General features: G+C 39.4%; 1 protein-coding gene across 1 annotated transcript in view; it reads left to right on the forward strand.

Moving 5' to 3' along the window:
- Positions 1–16,595: 16,595 nt before the first annotated feature.
- The window catches only part of LOC124622721 (RPII140-upstream gene protein), a 35,759-nt gene continuing 26,874 nt past the window's right edge, over positions 16,596–25,480 (forward strand). The window contains exon 1 of the mRNA XM_047148515.1: positions 16,596–16,798. Within this exon, the coding sequence (XP_047004471.1) occupies positions 16,635–16,798 (164 nt within the window). The 5' untranslated portion in view covers positions 16,596–16,634. The remainder of the gene's footprint in view (positions 16,799–25,480) is intronic.

The following is a 25,480-nucleotide window of genomic DNA, read 5'->3' on the forward strand; positions in this document are numbered from 1 at the left end:
CTGTAGTAATAAGTTCAATTGTTAGTCTCTTTCAGTTAACTGGTTTTACCATAAAACTAGAAACACTAATGGGATCAACATGTTGAAAATAACAATCTGAATAATAAATCTAAGTGAGACATAGTCACATTAATGATTTGATAAATTCAGGTTCATACTACATATGCACTATGTAGATACTTGGACAAAATGTGAAAAATGAGTAAAGAAAAAAATTATTATTACCAGGAGTCCAGTCGTAGCAGATTTAATAGTTCCAGCTTGCTGTGTTATAAGTGCTGTCCCTGTTCAAATGTCATACTACTGCAAAGATTATTGATATAGGTATTACTGTAAGTGGGATTCAGAAGCAGCAGAAATCACTAAAAAAGCTACAGTGCTTGAAGGAACTTTCTTTCAGATTCTATACAGAATTAGCAGCCGAGCTAGTTCCCATTTCAATAATAATTATCATAGATCACTCTCACAAAAAACTATGCTCAGTTGCTGAAAGCAAGCACAGGCCACACCTGTCTACAGGAAGGGTAGCAGAAAGGATCCACATAACTGGCAACCAGTCTCATTGAATTTTTTGAGTTGTAGACTCCTGTAACATACTCTGAGCTTAAACATAATGTGGTATCTCAAATGGAATAATATTCTCCTTTCCAACTAGCATGGATTCTCAAAACATTAATAATGAGAAACCCAAATCCTATTTTTCTCACATGACCTTCTGGCAGCCATAGAGCAAAGCATTCAAGAGGGTGCAGTATTTCTTGACTTCCATAAAGCATTTGACATGACACACATCAATCATTATTATCCTAAGTACAATCACATGGGGTATCAAACAAAATTTATGGCTGGACTGATAATCTCTTTGGAGGAAAGATGCTGCATTTTACCTCGAAAGGGGAGTGATTGACTGCAATAGAAGTAATGCCCCAGGGAAATGTATTGGGATCCTTGCTGCTCTGGTACACTTATGACCTAGTGGACAATACTAATAGAAAGCTCAGAATTTTAGCAAATGCGGTGATCTATAATGAAGTAATATCAGAGATGCCCAGTCCACACATAGAAAATGTTGTGGGGAAACCAAATCAAAGACAGCATTTTATTGACATAAAACTTAGAAAATGCTGCAAATCTACTAGAGATACTGCCTACACTATGCTTGCCTGTCCTCTTCGGATTAAGGCTTTTTTCTTGCAGTGAGATCTTTTCACACAGTTACAATTGTCAACTTTCTACTCTGAATGCCAAAACATTTTATTGACCCTCACCTACACAGGGAGAAATAACCACTATGAAAATATAAGAGAAATCAGAGCTTATGCAGAAAGATTTTGGTGTTTGTTTTTTCCACATGCTATCAGAGAGTTGAATGATACATAAATAGTCTGAAACTTGTTCTATTAACCCTTTGCCAGACAGTTAAGTGTGAATTGTAGAATGTATATGTTGCAGCAGAGTGGAATGAAGCAGAGTTTGGAGCCAAGAACAGCATGCCAGGAAATGGAAATCGGCCACTGCCAGCTGTTGCCCCTGCTTGATCAGCACCCCTCAGTAGCAACAAGACATTTCCATGACATCATTCCAGGCTTCAATGACCTGAGCCATCCTTCCAGAAACCACTTAGCTTGACTGACTACTGCGTCATCAATGTGTGCTGCCGTTTGCAACAGCTGTCACGGAAATTGCCTTTGCTCCATATCATTCAGAGTGACATACAAACACAGCCACTACTATCAAATCAGCAGGGAATAGCAGTGTTTAAGCTCCTCCCAGACCAGCCATATCACTGTTGAACAGCTGGGCACCAATGTAACATGCAGTCCATGTTGTTCAGCACTGTATGGATGATGCTGCTGCATCTACTATCACCAAGCTCCAAACCTCTGCCCACCGCCTGAGAATTCAGGTGCTCAGGCACTTCACTGCCTTCTCAGGACTATAATCAGGTCTACCCAATTCCACCTGTGCAGTAGGACCAATTAAGGACTTCCGTGTCCTACACCACTGGATGTGGCACAGTCTGAAATAGTCACTGTAGAGCAGCTATACTGGACTGGTGTGACAAGGGCCCTGTCTTATGCAGCATCTGTAGTGGTGGCATCTGCTCAGTGCAATTTCCTTCAAACCATGCCAGAGGTTGGTGCACTGGGTGATGCTGAGTGACGTATTAGCTTCGTTTACCAGTGACACTAGCAGCTTCATAGTCTAATGATTGTAAACAAATAGCATAAAATTTGTATTGTAAATAAGAATTTTACAGATTAAATGTTATAGGATGAGTAATGATGATGGAAATAACATGTGTATTAGTAATTAAAGATAGGTGTCATGTAGAATTGAGGTTCATGGCTAAGTCAGGCATATTAGCAGATGTAATCTTGGAAAATGTGACCCCCAGGCAAAGCAATATATATATCTGTGTGTGTGTGTGTGTGTGTGTGTGTGTGTGTGTGTGTGAATCAAATATTGTAACATTTATTGCTAGATTTCAGAAATAAAATGTAAGTAATATAGTATTAATCCTCATTTATTTCATAATATTTGTAAAATGAAATAAATGGCAAGAATACTTACCAGAGAACGTTATGTGAAATCCAGTGTCACAATTGTTCTCTGGTAAGTGTACTTACCGCCCCATAGGACACCATGCATTTTGAAAATCAAAAAATGAGTATGTTATACAACCAACGTCTTGTAATGGATATGAAATAAAACCATTTCTTATTTATTTTTGGACGTACATAATACTGCCCTGTGAAAGATTAATTTGGCCCACATCTAGAATGTTCTGGACACTGCTGCCTTGCATATATGAGACAGAGGCAGATACTTATACCTTCACATCCCATACTACTACATTTACTGGGTACAGCTGATACTCCCCAGACCACAACAAGATCTGAGAATGTATGCTTATATGCAAACTGCTGTGCATATTGGTACAGACATGGTACACAAGAGATATGTTTGACGCTAAAATATTTTGTGGTCACAGAGCTTGGAAGTGTGTTTGGTGGTCATCACCACCAGTGGGTGTGCATATACAACCTGACATTAAGTCTGTAGAAAACGTAGAATAAGAGAAAAACAATCACTCGCCTATAGTGGACTGACGTGTGGCACATAGACACACATAACAGAAAACAAAGTTTATAAGATTTTGAGCTCTGGCTCTTCATCTAGTAAAAAGTACATATACTCACTCACGCAGCCACATAGACACCCAATTGCACACCACTGCAGCCATAGTAGTGTGTGTTTGGTTGTCTATGTGGTGGTGGTGGTTGTATGTGTACTTTCCAGTAGGAAAGGAAGCAATTGCAGCAGTGGGTGTGTGTGCACATTCTACTAGATAAAAGACCCTGAGCTTGTGTGTGTGTGTGTGTGTGTGTGTGTGTGTGTGTGTGTGTGTGTTCACATTCTACTAGAAAAAAGAGCCCGAGCTCAGAAACTAGTGAATACTGTTCTGTGTTGTGTGTGCCAATGGATCACGCATCAGTCTGTTATAGGTGAGTGGTTATCTTTCCCTTATTTTACGTATTATTTCACCCAAGAATTTCCATTATTACTATAAAGCCTGTAGAGTTTAATAACATTCAAGAGATGGAGGATGAAATGTTGGAGGAAAATCATTGATCTTAACAACAATGTTAACAGGAATCTTTACTGGTCTCCCTGTTAAACAAACTGCACTATCTTGCTTGATCCCTGCCTGTAGAAGAGGAGAAAACTACATGAGAGAGAAGTTAATGAGATATTGTTATAACAGACAAAATGAATGAACCATGGAGAAGGTGGATTGGGATAACTAAAGTATGTAAGGTTGGAAATACAGAGAGAAAAAAACTAAGATAAGAGTTAGGAACTGTCTCAAACACCACGGCATAACTAATATTTTGATATTTTTTCCATTCGCGTAAAAGCAATGAGCTAAAATTAACTTCAGGCAGTCTCTATTTATATTTACCTTGGAAACAAATGGCATTTCAAACTCAAATATTCAGATTAGATCACATCTGTTTGCTTTTAATTTATAAGGTTTTCAAAGCTGGATTCTACCATTTCATTTATGTGATTTACAAGGAAAACAATTTCTCCTGGTTACAGAAACAGATTTTTTTTTTTTTTAATAAATAAGTTACAAATCATGATGTTTGGGTAAAGCAGGTGATAGACTTCGGTTTATTGGTAGAATACTGGGGAAGTGCAGTCAGTCTACAGGAGACTGCTCACGTATCACTCATGCGACTGGTTCTAGAATATTGCTAACTGTGTGGAACCCATACCAAATAGGTCTAACAGGTCATATTGAATGTATACAGAGAAGAGTAACATAAATGGTCACAGGTTTGTTTAGCCATGGGAGAGTGTCACAGTGATACTGAAGGAACTGAACGGGAAGACTCTTGAAGATAGATGTAAATTACCCTGAGAAACTCTATTAATGACTTTTCAAGAACTGACTTTAAATAATGGGTCTAGGAATATACTACAATCTCCTATGTATTGCTCACATAGGGATTGTGAGGATAAGATTATAATAATGCACAGAGGCTTTAAACAATCATTCTTCCTGCACTCCATATGTGAATGGAACAGGAAGAAACCCTAATAACAGGTACATGGGGGCATATCCTCTGTTACGCACCTCACAGTGGTTTGCTGAGTACAGATATAGATGTAGATGTAGATTTGTGAATTCAGCCAAGCAGCTACACTTACTTTGTTGAAAGATTATCTTTTTATCTGAGGAATTTTTATTCACAAAGTCCCATACTGAAGGAGCTGGAGCAATACCATATTCTCATCATAGAGCATTTTCTGCTCTTTTCACTACAACATATTAGCCTTTTCTTAAATGTAATACATTTTGGTGTAAAAAGCTCACGCGTGTATGTGAATTTCCACCTTGACAAATAAGATAAATCTGCCGATTAGTCTGTGTGTTTTTCCCAAAGACTGATACACCTCCAGTACCTTCTAAATCTACTTCTACATTATTATGGGTCACGGGGGGAAAATGGTTCATAGATACAAGAACATCTGTATTGCTGTTTGTTTGCAATCATTGGACTTTGAAGCTACTAATATCACTGGCAAGTGAAATGAACACATCACTCAGTGTTACCCAGTGTGCCAACATTTGGCACGGTACAAAGGAAATAGTGCTGAGTAGGCATCAGCACTGTGGCTGCTGCGTAAGGGAAGGCTCACATGTCCTGGCTCATGTCAGGCTGATCCAGCATAGTTGCTCAGTGATATGGGACATAGAAGTGCCTAGTTACTACCCAACCAGGGTTGGTGGTGACTAGACCCCCACATTATAGTCCTGAGAAGGCAGTAGAGTGCTCATGCCAGGATACTCAGGCAATAGACAGAGGTTTGCAGCTTGGCGACAGCAGAGGTGGCAGTGTCAGTGATGTAGCACTGAACAACATGCACTGCACATCACATTGCTGCCCATCTGTTTGACGACGATGGCTGGTCCGGGACGAAATTAAATTCTGCTGTTCTCTGTTGACCTATTCCTGATTCAGGTTATCAGTTACACTAGGAGTGTACAATGCAAGATTCTCAGCAACCTTCTCAGAGTACATTTTAGAGATGTCTTCATCTCTGAGAAGGTTGCTGAGAATCTTGCATTATACACCCCTAGTGTAAGTGATAACCTGGCTCAGGAATTGAACACTTGCAGGGGTGCAGTCATTGAAGCAGCAGAAGAAGTGCTAGTGAAAGAAGGAAAATAATTGAGGAATTCCTGGTTTGATGAAGAATGCAAGAGAATAAGTCAGGAGAAAAATCTGGCATACACATAAATGCTTGAGAAATCATATACTTGTTTAGCGGTAAGGAATTATCAAGATAAAAGGAAGGAAGAGAAGAAACTGCATCAGAGAAAGAAAAGGGACTGGGAAAGAAAGCAGATTGAAGAACTGGAGACTAATGGAAAAACAAATGACGATAGAAAATTTTATCAGAAAATTAATAGTGAAAGAAGAGCATTTAAGCCACACATCAACCTGTGTAAAAGTAAAAATGGGACACTACTAACTGATGACCAAGAGGTGTTGGAGCATTGGGTGGAGTATTTCAGTGTGCCCTATCGAAGATATCCCAGTCACTTCAGAAGATAATGCCATAGTACCTCCCCCTTCCCAAGGAGAAGCGAACAGAGCAATTGCCCAATCTGAACTATTGAAAGCTGGAGGAGTTGAGCTAAATCATAGGATATACAAGATTGTGTACCTCATCTGGGAAAAGGAAGAGTTACCAGAAGAATGGAATGTAGGGATAGTGTGTCTGGTGCATAAGAAAGGAGATCTATTGCATTGAAGGAGTAAGTTTTTGTCTAGTGTGTAGCTTCATCTTACAGTTTTTTGAGTATTTATGAGTAATCTATTTGCATCAAACCAAGATTGCAATTGACAAGTAGTTTCATTGACTACATCTTGCAATGTGTCACCTCTACTGGTTATCAGGATATTTGTTTCATCAGCATCCAGAAAGCAGCTGGCATTTGGTATGTGTTCTGCGAGATCATTTGTATACAATCTGAAAAGAACAGGGCTAAGAACAGATCCCTGAGGGACGCCATTTGTTGTATGTAGTGTATCTGCCCTGCCCTGGATATCTTCAATTTTCTTATTTCTACACATTGCTTTCTTTCACGGAGGTAGCTACACAACCAATTGTGGGCTACACCTCTAATATCATACTTCTGGAGTTTCATAAGAAGCAGCTTGTGGTTGACCATGTCAAATGCCTTGCACTGATCAAGAAATATACCAACAGCACATTGTTTATGGTCAACGAAACTTGAGCACTTTTCTAGAAATGCATACAAAGCATATGTGGTGGATCTATTTTTCTGAAATCATATTTTAATGAAGTAAAGAACATGGGGCAGTTTATAACAAAACATTGTGTTTCTTAGGATTAAGCAGCTCTATGATGAGAGCTGTTTTACATGGCATTTAAATTGACATAAATCTGTATCTTGTATAAGTGTAACTCAGTTTCCACATTGCCAACATCAAATGAAAAGAAGAGACATTAAGGTTTTCATTTAATTCTTCAGAATTCTGGTTTGTGGGGTTGAAGGGACCAGACTGCTACGGTAATTGGTCATCAGAATTCTGGAAACAGATCTCAAATTCGTTGAGAAGATCACTGAGTATATTTTGATAAATGAACATTACATATTTTGCTTTTCACTAAAACAGCAATACCTGTTACCAGTTTTGAGCACTTCTAATTCGAAGGCAAGCTATTAAATTGAAGTCTGTCAGTGAGCTTCTTTGGGCAACTTTCGTTCTCTTCACAGTGGAAAGAAGTTCCTCATGTACATATATTGTTCCAAACTTCGACTTAATCATAACTGTAGAGTTGTAAAGTCATGGAAATTTGTCTCGAGGAAAAGTTTTATAAAAGTCTGTGTGAGTAATTTTATTATCAAACATGTCATATAACTGCCTGTCACACAGCAGGTCTAGAAGTTATAATGCAGCTCAGTTTCCACATTGTCAAGGTCAGCTGAAAAGAAGAGACATTAGTGTTTTCATTTAACCTTTCAAAATTCTTGAAATGGATCTCAAATTTATTGAGAAAATCACTGAGTATATATTGATAGTATTCAAAATACCAATCTGTTCTCATTCGTAAATATGACAGCTTGGAAAAATGAGCAGTGTTCCCACTTCCTAGCTGTGTATTCCACAAAGAGACTTACACCTTAAAGCCCTGAATACAGTGATACATCTCTGAAATTAACCTTTTTCTTACCCCACAATGATATATTCAAAGCATTCATATGGTATGTAATGTTACAGATGAAGGCCACATTTGCTATACACCATTCGTTTTTCAACTGAGCAACAGGATTTCCACTCATGACCTTAGATATATCTATAAAATCTCTCAAGGACTTCATCTTGACTCAGTCAGCGTATTCACTGTGATGTGGTGCATCGCCATAAGTGTTTTCCAGGTCTTCCAAAGGCTTTGAACTGGCCATATTTAAGAGCATGACTATGGATGAAATTTGTTGTGTAGGTCAGAACGCTCAAATACGTTGCTGCGGTAATGGACTCTCGAGTCCGGTATGACCAGTGAGTGAGTGAGTCTGAGTCAGAACACTCATCACTTCTCTCAAGTTCTCTTGGTGGAGAATACAATGAATTGAAAAAAATCTCATATCGACTGGGCAATGATTTTAGCATCTCTCATAAAAGAGCCACGAAACTGATATTTTGACCAATATTTTGCTGCGATGTCTGTAGACACAGGAAGCAAGATTCTTCTATTGTAGACCCATATTTTCAACACTCTCTTTGACACAAGCGAGAATATCTACCACTGTTGTTGTTTATATTATCAGATCCACATGTTGTAATTTTTCTGGGGCGATCTACTTTGCAAATGTAAACTACCAACTGAGCAATGTCAGAAACGTCTGTGCACTCACCCAGTGCCATAGAAAGGCCAATAACTTTTTTTTGCAAGAACCATTACCTTATCTGCAGTGTTATTTACTATTTCTTGAATTGTGGTCGATCAGATGAATGAGAAAGATTAACTGTCTGAAAGTCTTTAAGTCTCTCACGAGCTATATGTTCAGCAGTAGACATCGAACGTCTCCTTGCAAACTCTCATTCAGCGAAACTGCACATTGTTATGGCAACTTTGAAAAGCAAAATAGTAACTATCTACACACATCAAAAAAAAGTTGTGCATCACCCCAGTTCCCAGAACTCCTGAAAATAGACGTTGACTGTGGAATATTGTACCACAGACAGTCCCTTTGACTGTTCAGATATATCACTAAACCTGCCCAAAGATGTAAACAACCATGCTTGAGCAGCGCCTATTAGACTGAGGGCATCTGACAGCCGATCAGTTCCAGTCATTCCACCAGGAAGGAGGTATACAGCACGTGTTGTCTGTAGTTCATCCATGTCTAGACGGTCGATACCGCTGTTCGATCGCGTCCGCATTGTTGCTTTGTGCCAGGAAGGACTCTCAACAAGGGAAGCATCTCAGATAGAACCAAAGCGGTGTTGTTCGGACATGAAGGAGATACAGGTAAACAGGAACTGTCGATAACATGCCTTGCTGAAGCTGCCCAAGGACTACTATTGCAGTGGATGACCGCTACCTACGGATTATGGCTCGGAGGAATCCTGACAGCATGGCCACCATGTTGAATAATGCTTTTTGTGCAGCCACAGGACGTTGTGTTACGACTCAAACTGTGTACAACAGTCTGCATGGTACGCAACTCCACTCCTGACATTCATGGTGTGGTCCAGCTTTGCAATCACGACACCATGCAGTGCGGTACAGATTGGCCCAACATCATACTGAATGGACCGCTCAGGATTGGCATCACATTCTCTTCACCAATGAGTGTCGCATATGCCTTCAACCAGACAATCGTCGGAAACATGTTTGGAAAAAAACCAGTCAGGCTGAACGCTTTAGACACACTGTTCAGCAAGTGCAGCAAGGTGGAGGTTCCCTGCTGTTTTAGGATGGCATTATGTGGGATCGACGTACGCCGCTGGTGGTCATGGAAAGCGCCATAATGGCTGTATGATGTGTGAATGCCATCCTCCAACTGATAGTGGAACCATATCGGCAGCATGTTGGCGAGGCATCCATCTTCATGGGCGACAATTCGTGCCCCCTTCATGCACATCTTGTGAATGACTTCCTTCAGGATAACGACATCGCTCGACTACAGTGACCAGCATGTTCTCCAGACATGAACCCTATTGAACATGCCTGGGATGGATTGAGGAGGGCCGTTTATGAACGACATGGCCCACAAGCTACTCTGGGGGATCTATGCCGAATCGCTGTTGGGGAGTGGGACAATCTGGACAGTGCCTTGGTGAACTTATGGGTTGTATGCCACGACGAATACAGGCATGTGTCAATGCAAGAGAATGTGCTACTGGGTATTAGAGGCACCAGTGTGTACAGCAATCTGGATCACCACCTCTGAAGGTATCGCTGTATGGTGGTACGACATGCAATGTGTGGTTTTCCTAAGCAATAAAAAGGACAGAAATGATGTTTATGTTGATCTCTATTCCAGTTTTCTGTACAGGTTCCGGAACACTCGGAACTGAGGTGATGCAAAAGTTTTTTGTATGTGTGTAATTTTACACGTCTGAAACTCAGTGTATCTATGAAATTATGAGTGTTTCCTATAAGCTATAGATTAGTTTTTTTCTTAATTGGGATATTCATTTTCCTGGCTGAACGACTCTGCAACTTAACCTCATAGCTTAAAATACTTAACCTTTGTTTTCTAACATAAAACAATGCACTACAATATTTTCATCTGACTGCAGCACGTACTTAATAATAATACGATTCTACATTCTTTACATCAATATTCGTCTACACTATAAAATCATCTTCCATTAAGTAATCTTTTAGATAGTTCTGGAATGCCCTTCCACTAACACTGTCCTGTAGACTCTTAAGGAAGTTGCTTAACCAATTGTATACCTGAGTATCAAGGGCCATTTTCAGCAGCTCTCAGTCTGTGAGGTACACTTCTCAGCTGACCTTTATGTACTGTGTCATATGAACGAACATTTGCATTTTTTCTAATTCCTTTTGATTAATGACATTGTTGTGTTGTACATGGGAGGAAAATCAATATTTTTAGTTTGCTGAAGGGAGTTCTATGTTAGTCTGTTTTTTTTTTTATTCAGAATGGTCCTAATGGCCTTTTTTCAATCTAAATATTCTTTCTGTATTATTAATGCTGGAGGTTCCCCAAACAGTAATTTCATACTGTAAGTGTACTTCATATAGAGCATTGTACACTGTGAATAGAAGGTTTGTTAACATAAAACTGCAAGCTGTTCCACAATAAATACTACTGAGCTTAATTTGCAACAGACATTGTCTATAGATTGTCTCCATGGGAGCTTATTGTCAACAGTACTTCCCAAGAATTTTGTAGATGCAACTACTTCCAACCTTGTTTCAACTATGAACATAGCTAGATGATCTTCCTTTTCTCTATTCGTGAACACCATGAACATTGTCTTTTTTAGATTTACAGTTAAGACATCGCGTATGAGTCGCTGTACAGCAGAATATAAAACTTCATTGTCATCTCTAGAAAGGGAAACAGTCTTTCTGGAAAGTTGAACTTGTGGTAATGTGGAAGTGAATTCTACAGTTCACTTTTAATTCACTCTTGCTATGAACCATATATTAAATTAGGATTTCGTTAATTTGATTAGCTCTTTGTGATAAAGGGGCCACAATGAAGTTTTCTCTATTGTTACCATTTCCCTTTTTTCCATAGGGTCAACCGCTCGAATTTCCTGTATTAATTCTCGAGTGTGTGCATCGTTTTCCATATCACAAGCGGACACATGGTGCACTTTGTACTCATGTAAAGAATAACTGTCTTTATGTTACCAAGGTAAACATGTATGAGCAAAATCATAATTTAATCTTAGTTTAATTAAACAACGATAAAATAAACTTACATCATGTGTGATAAATGACCATTTGATAAACAACAATAAAATAAACTTTTCATTACATCATTCTGTTGCCACATGCAGTTATCATTTATTCCGCAGTAAAGACACACTAAACACTACCATTACATTAGATCCCTGCGAATCACTTATTTGATTAGTAATTATCTCACAGATAATTGTCTCTTTGTGGAATGATGCTCCTGGTTCTGAATCTGTGTCATTTTCTTGCACAGATCGTAATTTTTTTCTCACCAGCTCACTGTTTACTTTATATTACTGTTGTTCACTTGCACATATGGCAGCATAACTTTTTATGGTGGTTGAAGCAATAATGAAGCAATAGGTATGCCCTGACAGTCGTGAAACAATAATGAAACGGTACAAGGCAATGTTATTTGTGGTTGGCGCACTTTATACATTGACGTTCCCCTCGAGGTTTAAAATTTTTTTAATCTCAATCGCTGTTTTCCTAGCTCTTAGTTATCCAGAAGACGTGTGTTACTCCCATGCATTTCAGTAAATTCCGCAATGAACTATCTAAAGCACTTATGCGTATCTGCCATTTTAAAATACACTGTGCTTACACAGAGGAGAAATAATAGACTCAACAATCGGCTGACTCAAACAAGTCTTGCGCCCCAGGTTTACAGCGATTTCTTGTCCACACACAACGATTTGTTTGCGTGAAGGTGGTTGTTGCCTAAAGGTCCACCATATGCAATGATTTGTCTGCGCACAACACAGATAGATCGTTGGGTGTGAAAAAGAGATTTGTGCAGTATGAGATATGTGCGAACCTGGAAGTTGGAGGTTTCATCGAAATTGCTCGAATCACATCTGTGCAGATATGTTAGAACGTGTGGGCAGGATATCGCAGCAAATCTGACACTAAAATGTGTTTGAGTCAGCTGTTTGTTCAGTCAGGTGTTTTCTTGTCTGTGTGTGGACAACGATTTTTAAAATGGCAGAGTCACACCAGTGTTCCAGATAGTTGATTGCCGAGTTTATCGAACTGTATAGGAGTCACGCATGTTTGTGGAAAATTAAAAGCAGGGAATACAGCAATGTGGATAAAAAGGCAGCTCCTTCTTTAACAAATAAATACGATAGGTTGACCCAACACCAGATAGGGGAAATGGTACATAACAAAATAAATAAAGGGATCGATACAGACTGTTTACCGACCTAGTGCTGGGGGGACTCCTAGCATGCTTTCACTAAGTACTGTCATATGCCACAATAAGCTCTGTTTGTGCTACAGAAGAAAGCGATCATAATATTATGTCAAGCTGATGATGGAAGATCTTGGAACAGTGTCTTCAGGGACACAGTTATTATTAAACTTATTTTACCTCATAATGTAATACATGGTTTATAAAAAGAGTGATTTGGAGGTTTGCTGTAGCACTCACTACCACAATACTGGAAGTAAAACTTTCCAGTTGCACTGGAGGTATGAATTAAAAAACGCCGACACGAGTGGCCGTGCGGTTCTAGGCGCTACAGTCTGGGACCGCGCGACCTCTACGGTGGCAGGTTCGAATCCTGCCTCGGGCATGGATGTGTATGATGTCCTTAGGTTAGTTAGGTTGAAGTATTTCTAAGTTCTAGGGGACTGATGACCTCAGCAGTTAAGTCCCATAATGCTCAGAGCCATTTGAACCAATTAAAAAACGCCTTCTGTCACAACTTTTCGTATTTTATTAAATACACGACGAATTTCGGACCCTGTGGGTCCATCATTACGCGTAATTTGTCTTAATGAATGTTTTATTTTTCTCTTGAATGAGGTGAAATGAATATTCCACAAAATCTAAGAAAAGCGTTTTTAACGTTTTAGAACCTGCAAACATTATTTTCTCCATCGTTTTCGTACATGCACTTCATTCAAGAGGCACACTGGTACAAACACAGAGGTGAAGGGTTTACAAACATGTGTGTGCAAATGTGCCCCTTGAATGAAGTGACATGTACGAAAATAAAACATGTATTGACAAAAATTATTACTGATGATGGACCCACAGTGTCCGAAATGCATCGTGTATTTAATAAGACACAAAAAGTTGTGAGTGAAGACGTTTTTTAATTCATACCTTCAGTGTGCTGAATACAGTCACGTTTGAAGCTGCAAAATATGGATAAAATTAAACTTTCCAGATGTACAGAATGGAGTTTTATATTCTGGTGCAAAAGTGTTGGTAGACTTCAGGCAGGGAACAGGAAGTCCCGACGTCGAAACAAATTGAACTATATCTTATTAGCCATGTATCTAACTTCTAAAAATATACTGCGTCTGAGACACGTCTAAAACTGTAAAAATATTATCTCTAACTTGGCAGAATTTATATACACTACTTTAATTGCTTTCGTGAGATCATCCTTCACGACAGAGTAAATAGCTCGCGTGTATTGGGTATAACTTCACTCAATGCTTATTTAAAAATTGCAGTAACAGTTTCTAAATCCTTGTAGTTCCTATTGCCAGGAATCTTATCGTCACCGTCAACCACTCATGTGACGAAATTGCTTTCTTCATACAAGTTATATATACTAGGAGCCATCAGCGTCAAACAATAATCACACTTTTTAACTCCAACCTCTAATAGTTACACCAGTCCCCGAGTCCACCTTGCAACTCGTGAAGTAAATTTATGTGGAGAACGCCTTCACTTAAGCAGCCACTGGTCTTTCTGTTTCCCACATTTTGTTTACAAGTTTTCAGCAACATAAACTGCAAACACCGTCAAATAAACTTTGAGGTTACTGGACAAGTCTGCGGTCGCTTGCCATGAAATTTTGTAGTGTAGTGTGTACACTAACAGATGGTATGTGAGCAGTAGATTGGAACATAGGTCATGTGAACGTACCACATTTGCAGCGATTTAATGCGTATACAGACTTTCCAGTTTCCACAACTATCTATGCAGGCAGATTGTTGCATGTGGATGGGGATTAACTCCAGCTTCCAAGTTTGCGCACATCTTGTTTGTCTGCATATCTCCTACCCGCACTTACCGAACTGTCTGTGCAGACGTGATGTGCGCAATAATTTACACACATAAATCGTTGTATCTTTCTGGGCCTTCAGCAATGAATTCTATGGCAGCTACGAGAGGCAGGTGTCTTTGGTCGCCAGGTCCCAGGGGACAGTCTCGCGCCAGTAAACCGCCTGGCTTCGTTGACCACTTTCACGTCACTAACTGCCGTAAACTCCTACCGGCAATTGCAGATGAACAGCTTTCGTGGAGCACTGTGCTCGAGTAGCTATAAAACTCGTATAATTTTCCTCATCTTGATCTCTCAGTTATCTATATGCACTAAACAAATTAGCGAATATACTAAAGTGCCCGACTGCTATTAAAGGAAGAAAATATGGTACCAATTACATTTCAGTTGTGCTTAAGAATTTTCACTTGAAAGAAAGCATGTAATTACTATTTTTGTAAGACTTATGTGTGACTCCATTGTAGAAACAGACGCAAGATTAAACAGTAGTCGCCATTTGTTGTAACGTACATGGTCAAGGCAATTGTCATTCTAAACTAAATACTGATGTATGTTTTATGGTATTGAAGCTTTTCCTACAAACTTAATACAGTAAGACCATAGCATCTGCTACTGCTACTTTGGGGATTACTTTAATTACACTCAGATATTTTAAATGTAATTATTATTCCCTGCCCAAAAATTACTTCAATGTCGTATGATTGTTTGTCTAAACCAAGTAAAAGACCTTCAAATTTCATAAACATTTCTCTGTTAGTGCTTTGTGTAGGACAGCAGACTCTCATATTTTTCTAGGCTTCTGTATCACTGGTAAAGGTCATTCACGGGTATCTCCATGCCAGCGACGAAAAAACAATCGAGTTTTACGCAGTCTGGAAACGAAATCTAGATTACTAACAAATGCAGGATCATGTCTGTGTACATAACGTCTTTGTGATAATGACTCACTAAACTTTGATTTACTGTTGGAATAAGGCATCTTTTTAGCATACAGTTAAGTTGCAAATTACTGAAAAGGACGGCCTGTATACTCAGTCATGTACAGTATTAAATATTCCTTTCATAACTCTGTTTAATGTAGGACTAATGTTACTGTACATTAATTTAAGCAGAGACTAATACAAAGGAAAAAATGTTAACAGAAGAAAGTGTACATGTAAGCAACTGTTTTTCACTTATAATGGTTTCTAATTTGTGAAGGATGAAACCGTAGTTAATAGCTTGCTGCATATCTAATGAGTGTGTGTTTAACATGTCAATTTGAGGCCTGGATGAACGACTAGCCATCTGACTCAGCGTACTTTTTAACTCTGTCACTGAGTTTGCAATGGAAAATGTAAATAGCATCAGCTGCAACGTTATTTGCAATATAGACGTCACGTGAAAAAAAGAGAGTACCTATTATGCCTAATTTTTTCCAACCTTAAATGTGGGATAATATTCTAGAGTGATTTGGCAGGAGCTAGGCGAGTTTTCAAAATTCAAAAAAGGCCATTAGAATCACAAAGGACGTGAACTTAAAAATTCCTGTAAGCCCCTGTTGAAGAATCTAGGTACTCTACCTTTACTGTGTATTTATATTACGGAAACTCTCGTCTACTTTAAAACTGATGTAACGGGAAATGTATAGCAGACTATTTAAACAGTGACAATCGTCGCCATAACAATGTTGCTGTTGTTATGATCTTACGTCCCAAGACTGGTTTGATGAAGTTCTCCAAGCTACACTATCCTGTGCAAGCCTCTTCATCTTTGAGTAGTTACTGCAGCCTACATCCTTTCGGGCCTGCGTACTTTATTCGTCTCTTTAACAGCATTAACTGTGTAAGATGTAAATAAATTCCAGCAACAAATATCAGACAACAGAAACAAAAAATGACAAAGAAAGCAAGCATGTGAGAAAAAGTAAGCGTTATGTGAGTATACAAGTATAGCATATACCCCCGACGTAGCCAGGCGTTTTACTGGTGCGAGAAATTCCCGCACGGCGTTTCACTGGCGCGAGACATCTCCAGGGGTCAGTCTATCTTTGTTGCAGTGCTGCCACTCATCTTTGCTCTTGTTTACGTTTGGGAATGTGTACAGTTGTACACCAGTCAGCTGATACGGGTAATGTTGCCGAAGTCGCGCGTGGTTACGTTTCTTGGCGGTCTGTTACCGACAACGATAACATCTTTAGACAGTGTTGACAAGGAGAAACATGACTATTTATCACTTTACAAGTCTTCGAACGCTGAAAATGGATGGGATAGAGTACGGATGATGTTCAGCACAGAGTAAGCAAAGTTTGTTATGGACTTCGTCATTTGTAGTAATACGTATATGACATTTACCAAAGACGTGGAAGTGAAACGTAGGCGATAGAAAGTTGACAAGAAAAGAAACTTTTTAAGTGTGGTGCTACTGAATAATGTTGAAGATTAGATGGGTTGAGCGCTTTGCAAAGGACGAGGTACTAGATAGATCTGGGAAGAAAAGAAATCTGTGGAATAACTTGACTAAAAGAAGTGGTTCAGTCTCTTAGATTTATTTTATTGAGTTCAGAAACCGTGGGTATCGTACACACATATTACTAGAAGAGGTATAATTTCTTTCGGATTTGTAAACTGCGTAGTGTATTGTTGATTATAATTAGAACGCAGGTTTCAAGAGCAGATACTATTCGAAATGTTGTTAGCATACTTTCCCAATGCTGGGTAGGTGCATTAACGGAATGACGTATTGTATGTGCTATTCCACCGTGGAAAACCACAGCAAATTTCCATAACAGATTCAACTGTAGCGTTGATAGAGGTATAGATTAGGCTGGAAGTTGACATTTTTAATGAGAGTTTGTGAAGTTATTGAAGAATGTTGTGGTAATTGTTTAATATGTAACGTAACGCGATACCTATGTTCGTGCAATATTTAACTCCCTTTTGTTATTAAAACAGAAACTGAAAGGAAAATTTGAAAAAAAAAATAAAAACTGCTTCTACCACGATGTTTGTGTTGATGATTGTGTATGTGATGATGGTACCCAGATTAAAATTTCACTCTGCAGCAGAATGTGTTCTGATTTAAAACATCCTGGCAGATTAAAACTGTGTGCCAGACCAGGATTCAAACCTGGGTCCATGCCACAGTTTTAAACCACCAGAGTCCGCAACTCGTGGTCGTGCGGTAGCGTTCTCGCTTCCCACGCCTGGGTTCCCGGGTTCGATTCCCGCCGGGGTCAGCGGTTTTCTCTGCCTCGTGATGACTGGGTGTTGTGTGCTGTCCTTAGGTTAGTTAGGTTTAAGTAGTTCTAAGTTCTAGGGGACTGATGACAATAGCTGTTAAGTCTCATTTTTTTAAACCACCAGAAAGTTTCTAGTGGTGTGTATTTGTTGAATCCAAGTTCAGGTGACAAACTTTTGGGAAGGTTAAATACGTTATCGACAGATGGATGTACGGTGGGTTTGAAAGAGTTTTGAGAACAACAAAACACTTGGTTTTAAATGTGCTTAAAAATGTGTGCTACTATTTAGGAACAACTGTCATTTCCCAGTGCTTCCAGTCTATGATAGCCTGTTGGAAAAAGGATTCTTCCAGTTATGTGTGAATTTTAGTTTATTTTTTCCAGAGATCACACTTTATGATGATACACCGTCATATTGCAAATTTATGCATAATAAACAGCACACATTTGCCCAATTCCAACATATCAAAAATCACAGCTGCGTACACAAACAGTGTAAAAGTGATATGATCTGTAATAAAGTTTTGTGTGAATGGTATGAATAATTGCAAGAACCTTTTTGCCTCATATTTGTTTGAATGCATGTTGTGGCGGAGGAGATACAGTGGTGAGAATTATTTATTTATTAAATTTATAGAATAATTTTGTAGAGTTTATAATAATGTATAAAGTTTGTGTTCTGTTCCATTTTGTTGTTTCTGATTATAACTTCATAGTAGCCTCAGGAGTAAAGGAGCTTATTCACCAAAACGCAGAAGCATTGAGTTGTCAACATGCACTCACAAATCACGCGCGCCCGCTCGTTGTGCAGTGGACTAGACGTTGTGTGGTAGGGAGGTGTTGAAGGGGAGAGAGAGAGATAGAGAGAGAGACGGGAGGCACGAAGAGGGGTTTGGGGTGGGTAGCTAATGGCTTGGAGGGAGGCAGCTGCTTTACTGGCTACGAATGCGGGACGGAGAGGTGACAGGTGCGTGTGTTTTGGAGCTGATGGGGACTGGTGCACAAGGAAGGTAACAGGAGTAGGAAATGCTGGATGGGTGGATTGGGCAGGTTTTGGACCTCGATTTTCCACAGGGATATGATCCTTGTGGCAAGGGGTTGGAAGTGAGAGTGGCGTAGGAGTGGAATAGGATGTTGTGTAGGTTGAGTGGGAGACACCACACCACATAAGGAGGGGTGGAAAGGATTCTGGGTAATATGTACCTCATTTCAGGGCACGATAACAGATAATAATCAAAACCCTGGCAGTTGTTCCAGTCCAGGATGGTAATGGGTGGCGAGGTTGATGCTTATTTGTGGCTGATTCTTGGGGGGAGATTGGAGGACAAGGGTGTGTGAGGATATGGCATGGAAAATCTGTTTGTGGGCTAGGTTTTGTAGGGTATTACCTGTCTGTGAAGGGCTTCATGAGGCCTTGAGTATACTGTGCAACTGAGTTCTCTTCACTGCAGATATGCCGTCCACAAGTTGCAAGGCTGTATGGGAACTTTTTTATGTGGAAAGGATGATCGTTCCCAATTGCAGAAACTGTTGGTAGTTGGTGAGCTTAATATGGACAGAGATGTGACTGGAGCTATCAGAGAGGTGGAGGTCAAGATTCAGGAAGGTGCCACATTGTGTTAAGGAGGATCAGGTAAAGTGGATGGGAGAGAAGGTGTCGAGGTTGTGAAGGAATGAGGATAGGGTGTCTTGGCCCTGAGTCCAGATGATGAGGATGTCACCAATGAACCTCAACTAGACAATGGGTTTGAGGATATTGGGAGACTAGGAATGTCTCCTCTAGATGGCTCATAAAAAGTTTGGCTTAGGTGGATGTCTTGTTGGTGCCAGTGGCTATACCGCAGAATTGTTCATGTACCTTCACTGAAAGGAGAGGTAGTTGTGTGTCAAATAGGTAGCACAGCCATAACAACACAATAAGGCAAGTACACTGAGGTGATAAAAAGCATGGGATAGTGATATGCACATATACAGATGGCGGTAGTATCATGTACATAAGGTATAAAATGACACTGCATTGGCAGTTGTGTCATTTGGGAAATACGGAAGCGTCCGATCCCACCCGTCTGCTTTGCCCCATGACGTCACAAATATGGCGGAAACAAAAACAAACACACACACTTTCCACAAGAAGCCTAATGACACTAATGGGACAAGCGCGGGAAATGGAGTGTTTTGGGTGGGGGGCAAACTAAATATAAACAAATTTAGACGCCTTGCGTAGCTACAACGTGTAAATTAAGACAGCCATGCATGAATACCACCTCCCCAGGGGTCGTAACCTCTGCAACCCATAGAAGATAAAGATGCTTCAGTAGCTGATTAGTGTTTTTTGTCTTTAAAAAAAAAATCTCACGGGATAGAACGAACAAATCAGAAAGATAAATATAATAAACTAAAACAGAAATTCGAGGAAACAGATAATTAAAATAAGTAATAAGTGTTTTTAAATTAAAAAAAAAAAATCTCACGAGATAGAACGAACAGATCAGAAAAGTAAATAAAATAAGATAAAACAGAACTGGAGACAGCCACACTCAAACCAAACTCCGCGCCGTCATGATGTCACACACGACAACACCCTTACATCACGGGTCAAAGGCGACGCGTGGGATCAGACGCTTCTGTCGACCCGTCATTTGTACTAGGTGATTCATGTGATAAGGCATCTGACGTGACTGCGGCTACACATTGGGAATTAACAGACTTTGAAACCAGAATCGTAGTTGGAGCTAGATGCATGGGACATTCCACATTGGGAATCATTTGGGAATTCAATATTCTGAGATCTACAATGTTAAGAGTGTGCTAAGAATACCAAATTTGTGCCATTTCCTCTCAACGCAGGCAATGCAGTTGGTGACAGCTTTCTCTTAATGAGCAAGAGCAGCAGCACTTGCAAAGGGTTTTCAGTGCTAACAGACAAGCAACACTGGGTGAAATACTAACAGAAATCAGTGTTGGATGTAAGAGGAATGTATCTGTTAGGACATTGCAGCAAAATACGAGGTTAATGGGCTATGGCAGCAGACAGCTGATGTGAGTGCCTTTGCTAAAAGCACGACATCGCCTGCGGTGCCTCTCCTGGCCTCGCCACCATATCATTTGGACGCTATATGACTGGAAAACTGTGGCCTGATCTGATGAGTCCCAATTTCAATTGGTAGGGTTCGAGTGTGGCGCAAACTCTAAGACACCGCTGATGGTGGTTCCATAATGGTGTGGGCTGTGTTTACGTTAAACTGACTGGTTCCTCTGGTCCAACTGAACAAAACGTTGACTGGAAGTGGTTATGTTCGGCTACTTGGAGATCTTTTGCAACTATTCATGGATTTCGTTTTCCCACACAACAACTTAATTTTAATGGGTGATAATGCACCTTGTCATTTGGCCACAATTGTTCACAACTGATTTGAAGAACATTCTGGGCAATTCGAGCAAAAGGTATGATCCCCAGATCACCCGACAAAAATCTCATCAAACATTTGTGGGACATAATCAAGAGGTCAGTTTGTGCACAAAATCCTGCACTGGCAACTCTTTCGCAATTACGGATGGCTATAGAGGCAGTATAGCTCAATATTTATGAAGGGGACCTCCAGAAACTTGTTGAGCCCATGCCACTTTGAGCTGATGCACTATGCTGTGCAAAAGGAGGTCTGACATAATATTGAGAGGTATACCATGACTTTTGCAACATCAGTGTGTTACTGTTAGAAAATGTATATTTATCTTAAGGCAGAATAACTGATGGTGCACAAATACAAAGACTTTATTCATCTATTATTTGAGAGTGAGAGTTCGTAATAACTTCCAACAAACTTTACACACAGTTTCAATATTTAACACACTAACTCATTTGTAAAGCAATCAAGCATTTGATGTGGTTTTATACATGGGAGTTGGATTCTTTAAAGAGACAGGATTTATTGGTTGTAGCCTAATAGACTAAGATACCTGCTGAATTCATTTAGGATGCATAGGGCATTACAAATGAGCGCACAGACTGGTAACCGAAAGCTGACTCATGAATAGTCATATTCAATTCCATCATTTGTCAACTGATCTGTTCCCAACATTGTCATGCATTGGTGGATATCAGATTAAAGGTCTACAGGGTTGTCAGGTGATCCGAGGACTTTTCTGTGTCACTTATCATTTCTTTAACTTCTGGAAATGATTCGTTGATGTTAAAAAGGCTAGGCGGGGTATCAGTTAAAATAGCAGAGGGAAAGGATATACCTCATTCATTATTCTGTGTCATGTAAAGCACTGCAGTGTTCAAACTAATCTTTAGTTTGAGGACAGCTTCACCTTTAAGCTGGCAAAAGTCGCTGTCCAAACAGGCATATGCTGTTCAAGTGAGGGTGTCGTTTGTCAGTGAATGGTATGTACAAAACTGCTGGTTCTGTTCATGTGCCATTGACTGAGATGGGCCAGTCATAAGAACTGGACTCTTATTCAAAAGGGCGGCAGTTCGAAACTCAGCTGGATTTGGGTTTGCTGAATTTTTAAGGCAAATACTGTGATGGTTTGTTTGAAAAGGTACGACCAGTTTCCTTTCTCTTTCAGAGCTTATGCTCTGTCTCAAATGTGTATGCCATTGCTAGGATGTTAAATCTTAATCTTTCCTTCAGGTGATATCATCTCAAATCATACAGGTCATGTCGACTCACGGTCATGAATTTCTCTGGAAAAAATATGTATTAGACGTCTGTATCATAAGTGTTATGAAATAAAATATTTTAGTTTTATCTTAATTTTTGTAAAGGGATGACCCTTTGAAAAATATTTATTTTGTAAATAACTCTTAAAACAGTAGAGGGCAAAAAAATATAACTAATAAACTAAAAGTACTGAAGACCTGGCGGATGTTTTGTGTTAAAGCTCCCTCTTAGTGTGCTAAAATTTAGCTGACACCCACATGCTTACGGGCTTCCTTTAACTTATAAATTTAAGATGAAAATATGAGATTTAAGTTAATTTTTCCAATTAAAAAAAAATTTTTTTTTTCTACTTTGGAAAGTCCCAGAACACTATCTTTTCTGTCATATTACCAGAAATGACTGGTGTAATTATAAACAGTATCTTCTCAGTTCCAGCTATCTGTATTATATAAATATTTGTTACTAAAAATGTGAAAAATTGCATTTTTTTTAGTTTTTATGGATCATTTACTTTAAAACCACCAGTGGAAAACTTTTGAGAATCACGCAAAATATTGTTTGCTTAATATGTTAGTAGTCAGTGCAAACACAGTGGGCAATATTTTTCTGTGTAAAGTGTTAATAATTTTTCAAAATTCTGCATATTTCGTATCACTGAATTTCTAGTGTAAAATATGTATGTTGAAAACACTGCTTCCAATGCTCTTCTGTTTATAACGAATGAGTGAGAACTTGCACATAAGCCATTCTGCATTGAGTATTGTGTTTGTTTGGTTTAACTTTTTGTTAGATATGGTGTCAATGAGTAAATACAGTAGGCTAGTGAAAGAGTGTGGTGTATGGACTGTGAAAAAAAGACACAAGAAAATAGTGTTTAAGAAAAGTGAAAAACACTTCACAGTTGTTGGAAATCTGTCAGATTTATTGCAAAAATATCTTGGTCTTCAAGTAACGGTATTAGCATCACATCCTTTCTACAGGAGTTGCTATACTCACTACAAGAAGAAATTTAGTGACAATCCACCTGAATGATCACCACCACTCGAATATGAAACTGAAGAGGACAGTGCAGATGTTTATATTCCTGGGTGCGAAGTTGTTGATATGTTGAATGTTAGCATACTATATCCCCGCTAGAACGTCCAGGAAAGGTAAGAAGCACAAGAAGAAAACAGTATGTAAAAATAAAAGTGGAAGAAATTGAAACAAGTTTTACACAAGCAATGGCTTCAAAACTTTGTGAAGTGTATAATGTAGATGCCCTTGGTGCAGAACCTGGACATAGTGACATGAGTACGAAATGTGATGGGTGGTTTCAAAACCTACATACTGCTATGACAGCAGCCACCTATAATGAGGATGCCAGGTAGTTGCTCTAAGCAACTGATACAGAAATATATACCCACTTCCTCCCATTATTTGATTTCAAAAGCTCATAAAATACAGAATGGTTAAAGGTATTTGGGAATGCCCAGATTGTTGCTGTGGGCATCCGTTGCAAGAATATATGCTTACTGTTGCTCTGGAATATTACCTAAGTGATGTCAAAGATTGCAACAGGCAAAGCCCTAACAAGGCTGACATTATCTCTGTTAGTCAAAATGGTGAGACACTTAAAGAGATATATTACAAGATCAATAAGAGAAGCATACGTATCTCCTAATGAAGAAGGAGAACCCGAATTTAAAAATTGGTTTCACAAAATTCTACTCCATGCGACCGAAATGGGTGAAATGCTAGGAGGTGAAGGGAGTTTGCACATGTATTTACTGCACCAATTTGAAACTTGTTTGTTTCGCCATGGGCAGTGTCAGAGGAAAGGTGTACACAGAGATGGAGGTGATCATTTTGTGCACATGTCAAGAGCTGCAAGATAAATGTTGGTTCCAGGAGTGTGCACTGTGTCCTGGTGCTGAAGCGATGGCTGTTTAATTATTACACCTTCAGGATACTGACAATGATGTAACTTATGCATTGTGGAAGAGAGGAGAGTTGGTGAAGAAGTCAATAGAGATAGTGAAGTTTGTTACTGAAGTTAGGCATTGGGTCATGAAAGGAATAGCTCACCATCATATCTGTAGGATTCAGAGACAGGCCATAGCACAAGCTAAATCAGCTACATCCCACAATATTGGCACATTAGTTCTTCATTTGGCCTTTGCTGAGAATGGGTCTGTCGTTTTGCAGAACAAAATTCAAAGTTACCACTGGCACACACCACAGGTATCAATATTTACATGCGTTGCTCATTTCCTTGGAACATCATGTTGTTTGGCTATTGTCAGTGATGATGTCATTCATGACAGCTGCACATTCACGCTACATCTACATCTACATGATTACTCTCCAATTCACATTTAAGTGCTTGGCAGAGGGTTCATCGAACCACAATCAAACTATCTCTCTACCATTCCACTCCCGAACAGTGCGCGGGAAAAACAAACACCTAAACCTTTCTGTTCGAGCTCTGATTTCTTTTATTTTATTTTGATGATCCTTCCTAGCTATGTAGGTTGGGCTCAACAAAATATTTTCGCATTCGAAAGAGAAAGTTGGTGACTGAAATTTCGTAAATAGATCTCGCCGCGACGAAAAACGTCTTTGCTTTAATGACTTCCATCCCAACTCGCGTATCATATCTGCCACACTCTCTCCCCTATTACGTGATAATACAAAACAAGCTGCCCTTTTTTGCACCCTTTCGATGTCCTCCGTCAATCCCACCTGGTAAGGATCCCACACTGCGCAGAAATATTCTAACAGAGGACAAACGAGTGTAGTGTAAGCTGTCTCTTTAATGGACTTGTTGCATCTTCTAAGTGTCCTGCCAAAGAAATGCAACCTTTGGCTCGCCTTCCTAACAACATTATCTATGTGCTCTTTCCAACTGAAGTTGTTCGTGATTTTAACACCCAGGTACTTAGTTGAATTGACAGCCTTGAGAATTGTACTATTTATCGAGTAATCGAATTCCAACGGATTTCTTTTGGAACTCATGTGGATCACCTCACACTTTTCGTTATTTAGCGTCAACTGCCACCTGCCACACCATACAGCAATCTCTTCTAAAT

Source organism: Schistocerca americana, chromosome 1, assembly GCF_021461395.2.
Source record: "Schistocerca americana isolate TAMUIC-IGC-003095 chromosome 1, iqSchAmer2.1, whole genome shotgun sequence".
Classification (NCBI taxonomy): domain Eukaryota; kingdom Metazoa; phylum Arthropoda; class Insecta; order Orthoptera; family Acrididae; genus Schistocerca; species Schistocerca americana.